The sequence below is a fragment of the Apteryx mantelli genome, chromosome 4 (genome assembly GCF_036417845.1).
Source record: "Apteryx mantelli isolate bAptMan1 chromosome 4, bAptMan1.hap1, whole genome shotgun sequence".
NCBI lineage: Eukaryota > Metazoa > Chordata > Aves > Apterygiformes > Apterygidae > Apteryx > Apteryx mantelli.
The window spans coordinates 61,383,741-61,394,452 of NC_089981.1; the positions used below are offsets into that span (position 1 = coordinate 61,383,741).

General features: G+C 36.1%; 1 protein-coding gene across 4 annotated transcripts in view; it reads right to left on the reverse strand.

Annotated features, from left to right (window-relative positions):
* The window catches only part of BAZ1A (bromodomain adjacent to zinc finger domain 1A), a 67,051-nt gene that overhangs the window by 26,448 nt on the left and 29,891 nt on the right, over window positions 1-10,712 (reverse strand). For 2 of the 4 annotated variants that reach the window (XM_067296723.1, XM_067296725.1), the window contains exons 7-14: window positions 10,541-10,675; window positions 9,786-9,888; window positions 6,989-7,155; window positions 6,099-6,194; window positions 4,037-4,175; window positions 3,446-3,592; window positions 502-597; window positions 154-378 (exon numbers count right to left, since the gene is read on the reverse strand). In XM_067296723.1, the coding sequence (XP_067152824.1) occupies window positions 154-378; window positions 502-597; window positions 3,446-3,592; window positions 4,037-4,175; window positions 6,099-6,194; window positions 6,989-7,155; window positions 9,786-9,888; window positions 10,541-10,675 (1,108 nt within the window). The remainder of the gene's footprint in view (window positions 1-153; window positions 379-501; window positions 598-3,445; window positions 3,593-4,036; window positions 4,176-6,098; window positions 6,195-6,988; window positions 7,156-9,785; window positions 9,889-10,540; window positions 10,676-10,712) is intronic. The other 2 variants (XM_067296724.1, XM_013940497.2) reach the window with 1 other exon arrangement.

The following is a 10,712-nucleotide window of genomic DNA, read 5'->3' on the forward strand; positions in this document are numbered from 1 at the left end:
CAGGGGGAGAATTGGACTACGTGACCTTCAGAGGTCCCTTCCAACCTAAATTATTCTATGATATAGTAACTTCTGATCACTATTGATCTGAAACAGTTACAAAACTGATCACTTGAAGAACAGTCTAATCATCTCTAACAATTATTTTATTACCTGGCAACAAATCATACACTGAGGTACTCGAAAGTTTCTTCAAGAGACCAGGATTACTTAATCTCAGCTCCATGCAAGCATCATCAGTAGCATCAAACCCGCCTCGTTTCTGGTAACGGTATTTTGCATTAGCTGATGTTACATCAGCACCTGATGCTAGAATGTGAAGTCTGAGAATCTCAGAAAGAGTGCAGCTATCAAGATCCAAGTTTTTCAAATTGCAGCCTACAGTTAAGAAGAACGAACAGTTATTTTACATACACATCAAAAAATATTTATATAAATGTGCTTTAAAACACAGAGCAAAATAAGAACAGTAACAAAACAAGAAGTGAAACCCACACATACCCTGATGTAACTGGGGCCATGCAGCTGCCAAAGTTGCAACTGCAGACAGTGCAGATTTTGTGGGGTCTGCATCTTCATCCAAAGCCTCTGTTAAATCTTTAAGGAAATAAACACTTTATTCTAGTGCAAGTTAAAACTTGTGCTGTGGAAGGGAGGAAAGCAAGCTGTTGTTTTTTTTTTATATAAATTGCAGAGAAAGCGAAAAAGGGCCCCGATATTCACAAAACATCAATGTATTCAAAACTAAATTCAACACCCAAATTAAAGTTTACACATCTTTAAATCCAACTAAATACCCAACCAAAAATTAAGGGCATGCAACACATGCTACAAGCTCTTCTCCCTACATATAATCTGCTAAAGCAACCGACAATGCACAAAACATGCACAAAGGCAACATAAAAGACAGTGGAAAAAATATCAGGAAACACTTGAAAGCAAAAATAAATAAAAATGCAAGAACACCTGTACTTTGTTCCCCCAAATGAATTGTTATTTCCTATTATATTTTTGTTTTTAGGAAAGACTATTCAAACTAATCAGACATTTTGACACTGGTTATCATCATTCACTATATATTTTTATTATCTGACTTGGATATAAACTTACTCATTCTGCACACATATGATTAGTAAGTCATTAAAAAGAAAGAAAATTTCATCAAAAGAAGCATCTGTACTTAATAAGGAGCATCACACTTTAGCAGACTGATCAGTGCAGCAGCGGGAATGAAAGGGAGAAATAGCAGAACTCCTGTTTCTTGGACAAAAGGTTTCCTTAGCACTTGGCAGGTATTTCTCCAGAGGGTTGGCAGAATTTTGTCAGTTTTGCATACTGTTTCAACAATTTTACTTTACTCTAGTCCAAATCATAAAGCAGTTACTAAGTCACCAAGTAAAGAGAGAGGCACAAATGCAAACCAAGACTAAATAAAAGCAAAATTCACAATAGATTCTTGCATCGTGACTGATGTCATTCGAAAATTTTTACTCAGGCATTGAAAAATTAACCCCTGCACTTTCCTTCCTCTCACCTTATCTATATAATACAATGTGAGAAAGTACTATACACCAAAACCCTACATCCATGATGTTTTCTGCCACAGAAAAATCGCCTGCATAGAATTCAAGTGAGCAAGCATGCTGACTACTACTAGTTTCGTTACATAGAATTACAAAGCCAAGAACATCTAATTCTTTCATAGGAAAGAAGCTGTCTGAACAAGAGTGACAAAAATGGAAGTTCAAAGGCTTTAAATGAAAGTAGAAGACAAGAGACAAACTGCCTTGCCCACAACTCCGCAAAATTAGAAGTGAAATGGTATGTTTTTGCACTTGCCAACCCCACACGGTCAAATTAAAATACGAAAGTTACATTGCCTTTTTTCTGGTCAGCTCTATGAACGATAAAGAATCTATTCTATGATAACTAAAATCAGCAATAAGTAAAACACTCTAAATTTGTTAACACTCTACCAAATCTGTAATGCTATTCACTTACCATGAGCAGCATCTATTGCTAAAGATAGTGCAATGTTTTACATACAGACATTTTACAGATTGGATGTAAACCTTAAGCATGAGAGCACATAGGGTTCAAAGGAGAAATTAAAGGAATCTTCCTGTATCTAAGACTAGCAGGAAGGGTGGGTCAAAGCTTCTCCTTTAACTAGTCAGCAAATTTGGCAGTCCATGAGCAGAGGACACACTGGACAACAACAGTGTGGCAACAGCTGGCTTCCCTTTCCACCAAGCACTGCACTAGGCAAGACAACCAGAGAACTCTTAGGCCATGGATTCAAAACACAGAAGGTTCATGCAACAGTAACTTCTTAAAGTGTTTTCATGGTCTGATGCTTCTTCCTGCCTCCTCAGCTGCATGAACACAGTGTTTGAGGGACCATCCCTAGATAAAGGATGAGCATAACAAAGCAGCCAAATCAGTTCCCTGATCCACAGCATGGTTTCATAAATAGCTGAGCTAAGCACAAATAAGGGAGCAGCACCTCGTGAGGGCATGAATATCCAGAAGTGTGCAAAGGGAGACACAGAATACTTTGAGTTGGTATAACCTTCAAACACTTTGCATCATGAAACCATTGCCTCAGTCAAAAATCAGACCTCTAAAGCATTCCCTGTAGCACCAGTAAGATCTCATAGGTACAACACTGCAGAAAGAGGCATAGAGCATTCACAGACTAAAAACTGAATCATTAAGCTGGCTGAATGCAAAACAGAAACAGTCTATTAAAGATGAAGACAGACACATAATGTTGCTGATCACATAAATTTGGAACAAGTGTGAGCTTCCTTCCGATTAGTGCATACTGAATGCCTCTGAAAACGTGGGCAGCTTCAGCCTTAGAGCAGAGCCCAGAGGCACAGTGACTGCAAGATGCTTTAGTGAGAAAGCACAGCAACACAATAGTATCTGGGAGTGAACATGCATACTTACATGTCTTGAAGGACAATAAATATTGAATTTTCCATTATAGCTGTACTCAAGAGTTTTTAGTTTTTTAACTGGTGTCAGGTTTAGGCCCTGAGATTTTTTTTATAGCTGCAGATAAAAACCTTTAAGAAGATTCAGGAAAATGCCTCTTTTCCTGACCCTCAGGAGAAACATCTAACAGTGCTGAAGGAGGAGGAAGAAGGTGAAGACAGGTTTCCTGCACCTCCAGAACATAAGCAGTGCTGTTAAATGCTTATTATGCTTTGCTGGATACAACCATAGTAGCAACAAGCTTGCTTTTTCTGTTCCCTCCCCTGCCCTCCACGCCCAGTTTAAAACTTTTATTCCAGATAAAACAGAAAAAACAAGTCCATTTATATGCATTATCCATGCATAATAAGACAAGGTTAAACAAAGGAATGCCATAATGCATGCATTTTAAAGTTAATTCCAGTGGAATTTCAGTTTTTAAATAGTAAAATTAAGATCTGACCTTTGGTCTCAGCATCAGCTATTTGATCTTTGGCCACTTCCTCTTCCTCTTCGGCCATTGCCTGAAAGATGGCAGTCAGGAAGAAAAACAGCAATTCACATAGCGGGCCTTCAGTGTCATTTCCTACAAGAGCTTCTTCTAAAACTTCTGTGAATAAAGTTTAAGAAGCGTCACTTTTGCCGCAATGTTGCAAAGTAATTATGTATTGAAGAATGAAAACATTTTTTCTCCTCCAGGTATGATAATCAAGTTACTTTTCCATAATTTACTGCAAATATTCTCAAAGTGATGCCGTCAGAAAGAAAATGTTGACAAAACTATATCCTTTGTATAATATATAACTGCAACAGAAAAATACAGGTAGACTCTAAGTAAATTAATAGTTTCTACATTGAAATTAATCTTAATTTTACTGATACTGCAGAAGTTGACTGTGAAAAGAAAAATTGATTGATATGTGTGTGTAAGCACTGCCACATTAAAACTGCACAGAAAACTCTGAAGTACTGGTAAATGCATACACTTAAGATGTTTGGGAGGAGAAGGGGCACCACAAAATTGGGGCATCTTGCCCTATAGATGACAACTTACCTAAAGTTACTCCTTCAGGAAATTCATCTTGAAGATCAAAGAGTTCCCCAAAAGCATATAAAAACTCCAAAACCATCAGAGCATCACCAAAGATCTCAGGAGGAAGTCTAGTCTTCACTGGCATTGGCACTGGAAGTTCCTGCAATGCAAATAGAACAACTTAATATTTGTATTTGGTTTCAGCAGAGTACACAAGTGACTAAAAACATAAACAGTTTATCATTCTAAGGAATATATCCATTGGGCTTCATTATATTTTACTGAAAATATTTCTGTAAGACATACAATCAATTAGTATGGTAATATCTGTGGCAGTATTAACTTAAAACACCAAAGAGCATGCAACGCAGATGTAAATCTTTGGAGATACGGAATAAACTTTAATCTTTGCCTTAAGGAACTCAAATCCACTACCAGTTTAATAACATAGGCTGTCAAGTTTTTTTTCTTTTAAACCTGTATTAGTCCACAAGAATTGTTAAATTTGCTGGAACTGTCCAGATAAGCAACAAAAATACACATATTCTTTAAAAAGTTATGCAGCATTGCTAGCAAAAACCAAAAACCCAACACATACACATAAAAACACACATATCTAATATTAGGATGTGCGAGGTCATGTCTGATGAATATGTAGTTGTCTGGCATTTGCGTTTTTGCATTGGTAAGGCAGTTATGACAGCTGACTTAGCTGATCAAGACCATGTAACAGAGATATAACCAAGAATTCACAGATGACAATATCCAACACGGATTTTGTTTTCCAAATTAATATCTTCATGGAAGTCTTAAAGATTTGTCTTCACCTAATGTTTCTGAATAGACAGAGCCAAACTATCTCCTGTCAGAAAAGGATGGCTCCTTTCCACAAAGAATGTAGTTTATAAACATGAATGAGAAGACTGGTCAATACTACGTTTTCAGAAAAACAGAGTTAAGATATGTCATATATTTCCTGAGGAGGATATTTTTTGAGAAACTGCAGTCTACAGATGGATCTTTCTTCTTCCCTCCTCACCTGTATCACCAGCCATCTTTATTCATATGTGTGTCAATTTTCACTGTAGTTATGATGCCATTTTTCCACACCTCCCCTTGTCTTTTCATTCAAAATGCAACAGCACTGTTTCGCACAGCTTCCTCTCATTTTGACAATCTATTCCTTTTCTTCAGTTTCTTCTCCTTTTCTAATACACAGCTAGAAGTTTTCACCCTTACTGTCATGGGCTTATACAGGTCACCCTGCAAGTATGTTCAGTTTTCCTATGTTCCTCCCACCCAGCGCTAACAGTTCAATTAACACTCTCAAACTTTCATTTGTTGTCTTGCTTCTGTCATGTTTCCCTGCGTATTTCTCAAACTCCTATCCACGTACTTCTGACTATTTCTCATTCTTTTGCCATTCACTGCCAAAATTAATCATAACAAAGTGCGTGCAAGTGTAACTAACCACACTTTATATTAGACAATCTTATGTGGAACCCCACTACATTCTTGTTTAGAACATGAAGTTCTTTGGGAGGTACATTCTTGTTACTTTCTACAGGTTTGCAAGATCATCCAGAAAGAGGATCATTAAGCAAGGATATCGCTAGAGTTTAAATCAAAGGAGTGCCACAGGGAACAAAAACACTCTCTACCTTTCTACCTTTTGCATCCAAAAATTGGTTTCTTCATTACTGAAATCTTCTAAGTCAGTCAGGTTTACTCTAGGCAAATTCATGTTGTATATCTAACTGAAAAGTCAGGCATATGCAATGCCCTCTGCTCAGCAAGTTCAACAATTTGGGGCGGGGGGAGGTGGGGGGTAGAGGACACACTGTTCCACATTAAGACTGAAAAAACAGTCAAGATTTTTGGGAGGGTGAAAATGTAGATGCTGTCCATCCTATTAACATCATCATTGGGATTACTCTGCACAATATTACATGACTGCTGCTGACACACAACCCCTAGCATTCAGATCAGATCTAGATCTGCCTCTGCATGAGGGGAACTGCCTTGAGGACCTTGTAAAGTACAAGTTAAGCCTGCACTACTCCAAATGCATATTCAGTCATACCTTAAGATCATCACACTCCATATCTTCTCTAGGTTTACTCCACTGTTTTAGGTATTCCACATATTTTCTTTTTTCTTCTCGCAGCTTCTCTCTTTCCTGGAGAGGGTGGGTGGGGAAGGGAGGGAGGGAGGAGAGAAAGAGAAGTCAGAACTGTAAATAAAACGATCATTTCTTCCTATTACAATTTCTAGAACCATGCCATCTACCACTTCAATAACACTGAAAAACAAAAATTTTATTAGAACAAAATAATCTAATTATTTTTATTTTGTATAAGATACTGATAAAAACATTCAAAAGTAAAAAATAACTGCAGTGATTCTTTCTTGTGTTAGTCATGAACTTTTTTAAACAGAGGCAGGTTGAGGAAAAATATCTAAAATAAGAGTCTTATGAAAGTTGTCATAGCAGAAGACAACCAGAATAGATGGTGGATATGGTAAAATATAGTGGGATAAATAATTTCTTCATATTATGCCTAAGCAACAAGAAGATACTTAGCAATTCTCATCCAAAGGGAAATCATGAGGAACTCCACAATAACTTAATACACTGTGGTAGCTGACACTGTATAGGGTCTCTAATTCTGAAGCAGAAGACAACTGTCACATCAAATACTATTATGCATTATTGGCAAAAAAAGTTTATTACTTCAGGAGCAAGTTCAAAGCGAACATTTTGTGAACTAATATGTATAAAACAGAGAATGTTATCTAGGAATACAAATGCACAGCCACATTTTATAAACACATAGTCTTTTAAAAGGCAAGTCTTATGAACTTGGAAAAAGTTAATGGAAAATAACTTAGGGCAGATAATAACTAAGAAACAAATAAGCTAGAAAGGCATTACGATATTCCCATATGAAGCACATACTACAAATGCATTACTTTTTCCTTTTCTATTTTGAGTCTCTCTTTCTCTTCTTTCTTCTTCATCCTTTCTTCTTCCACAATCTTCTTTAATTCTTCTCTCTTTTTTTCCTTATCTTCTTTCTCTTTTTTCTTGGCTTCTATAGCATTTGCCTTCTCTCGTTTTAATTTAGCTTTTTCAAAAGCTACACAGAAATACAAACAAACCTAAGTTATTTCTCTTTTATAAAATGTTAATTTTATGTAAACATGCTAAATAGGTAGACTGATTGCTTTATAATTACCATATGAAAAAGATATTGTTATGAAGACTGAATTGTTTCTATGCCAACCAGAAATTCAGTTCTGCTCTACCCAGTAATCACTCAGAAGTTCTTTAGACAATCAGAATTTTAGCACTAACATATTATACGTGGTTTATAAGGGTGCCATCACTGTAATAAAGTTAAATATTTCTGGTTTTATGAGTATACAGAAGTTCTTGTTTATTATAGTTTTCTATCTAAAAAAATTATTTAAAGATGACAATCAATACTGACCACGTACAATTACAGCAATGTATTTAGTAATGACTGCTTAATAAAAGCATGTCACAATTAGCAGTGTCCTATAGCTGTGAAAGATTTATGTTAGTAAAAACCTTTAAATAAGTGATTTTTAAAGTAATTATTACTGAATTACTGAAAATGTAGTACTTCAATGTTTTTTGTGCAAGTTTTACTTCCATTACACAGTTTAGCTGTACTTTAATTGGTAATAATGTTATTGCCCAAGGAGATCCAGATTTCTTTGAAGAAACTCCCTCCACAGGCTAACAAATAAACGGGGGTCAGTGGACTTACCATTTTAACTGAAGGCTAAAATCACAAATTAAGTTAAAAAAAAAAAAAAAAAGAGGAGAGATCCTTCATTCTAATAGAAAATGGATGACACCGGGAAAAAAAAAAAAAAAAAAAAAAGATTGTATTAAATCATTTAAGTTTCCCTAGAAAATTCTGAAAATGGCCAAGATAGTTTCTACAGCTAGCTGGTGCACACATCACCAATGGTTCTCACCTGGAAAACAAAAGCAGTGAAGCTAATCCCCCATAGTCTCCTGAGAAAGCTGATTTTCCAAGGTACTTTACTGCCATTGCACACCATTAGTAAAGTATTATAGCAGCTCTTTTGAAGAGACTGTATGAATGTTAGTAATTACCACTCCAATTAAATATTATTTACATGTAAATATATTTAGTTTCATATTCAATTACATTCATAGAATTTTAAGTTTATTTTATGGATGGGATCATACTCAGTTTCAGTATATGAAAAGATGCTGTTCTTAAAAAAAATAAAGTAGTTCAGAGTTCAGGGGCCAACACTGATCCAAAAATGAACACACAGAACAAGTGTAACAACACAGCATTTTTTTTTTATTTCATGCATTCATCATTATTTTGCATCTCCCATCAAGAAACAGAAAGCTATTACCAAGTCTGAATATTAACATGCTGCGGCAGTTTTCTAGCCAGGTGGCAGAAAATCTAAAGAATTCATTTGGATCTCCATATCAAGCAACTTAGTGCAAGACTGATTGCTCTTTCATTGTTTGAAACGAGATGTTTTAAGGGCATTGCATTGTGGGGTGCAACAGGATAACACAAAAATAAAATTAAGCCAAAGCATGCCTTACCTGAACTCCTAAAAGCTGCAGATAGTACCACTCAAGAAAGGAAGCAGCTTTGATACTGTTGCATTATTATCTTATTCTGTGCTGTCATTTCCAGCACATAAGAAAAAGATGCTATGTGTGCAAAGAAGTTTAGTGGAGCTAGTTATACTCTAATGTCCCTATTTCCCCTGAAGACAAAGTCCTGAGCAGCCGCAGGCAACTTTAGTTAGTCCTGCTTTATGCATGAGGTTGGACTAGATAAGCTCCAGAGGTCCCTTACATCCTAAAACAACCTATGATCATATGATAATGGAAATAAAAAGGTAGAAACTGAAAGTTCACCAAGGTATTTTCACAGATTTAAGCAATGATGTTCTTCCTCAGGAAAGGCTTTCAATTAAGGAAAACATCTCCTTGTCTGAGGAAGGAGAAGTTTCACTGCTTTGTCTCCCCAAGAAGAAACACCAGTTTACTTAGTTAAACCCATACAGAAGGTATGTGAGTCCTCTTATCTCACTTGAAACCAAGTTTAAAGAGGCCAGAAATTGACCAAAGCTAAGCCAAAATAATTCAGTCTGAAATAAAATCCTCCAAAGTGACTTGCACTCTTTTACCTAGAAAAATTTGTAAACATACTTGAAGTAATCTTGCAGAACATGTATACATACCTTAAGTGTCTATGCAAAGACATCTTCAGAATGACTCAAGTGTTCAACATAAGATTTTCTTAAGGATTATTATAGGTTTAGAAAGCACTGCAGTTCTTTTTGATTTTAAGGTAGTTTTTCTATTTATAGCTTTTCCTCATACCAGAGACTGATTTCTGTGTTAAAAGTCCATGGTATACAGTCAGCCAGTAAAAATTATACATGACCTCAGAATCCAAACTTCTCCAAAAATTATGTTTTGCTGATTATTTACCTGAGATAGAGACCAGCACAGTTTGACTGGAAGCCTCATATGTTTCCACAGGATAGTAAAAGAGGTCAGGAAACAACAGTTCTAACCACTGAAAGGAGCACTTTGCAATAGTGCTGTGGCAGTGCACTCTCATTATGTTTTTGCCTTTGAAAGGCATGACCCCAAAACACTCTAATTATGGTCAGCTCTCAAACCTGCAGAAACTGGTTCTGCCAGTCATAGGACTAAATCTCAACTTACCCATGGTCTGCATTTCTTCTTTTTGTCTCTGGAATCTTGTCTTTTCCTTTGTTCCTTTACTTCTCTTTCCTTGGATATTTTGTTTAGCAGTAATCTTGTCCTCCTGATAGGGAGTTTGGTGGGTGGGGTGGGAGGAGTGGAGAGAAAGAGCATAGTATGTACAGTGAGATGACCTGCAACAGATATTCCCCATCTTTCAACAGTTCTCTAAAACAAGAATAAAGAAGCTAAAACCATTTCTCACAAACATACTAACTATTCAAAGATTCTGTCCAATAGGGAAAAAAAATATTTTTCTTACAGCTGTCTTTGTGAATAAGGACATTTAGAGCATTAAGCTGTTCAAAAAAAGGCAAGTTACTCAGCTGTATCTGAAAGTATGAATTAAAGTTTTTTAGACTATTTTTAGATTACTATTATTATTTATTAACCATCCCGGAAGGGACAAGTACTATATATACCTTAACAACGCACTGAAAAGCTAATTTCTTAGTGGGATCACAGAAATAAGAAAGATAAAAATAAGAAGATAAATATGAAGTTTGATCTCTTTTTCCCCTTAAGCATAAACTGATCTATTTTAATAGCAATTATGTAGTATTTCCCAAATCACACTTAAGGTGGGGGAGGAGGGGGAAGCACAGTTTCAACCTTGCATTCCAACTCTTCAGAAAAGTTCACAGAGAAGATGGAAGAAGTCAGAAGATTACACTGATGTGTCCTCATCAGAAATTAAAACTTTCTTCATTACTTACCTGACTAATGGCTGCCCTCTTTGGAGGTCTCCCTCGCCGTCTGCTTGCAGGACTGAAGATAAATGTGGGTGGGTCATCAGGAAAGAAGTAGGAGAAATTTTGTTCTGCTAGACTGTATTTTGCAATTGATGTTGCCTTAACAAGAAAGATGAAAACAGCTATTTATTGTGAA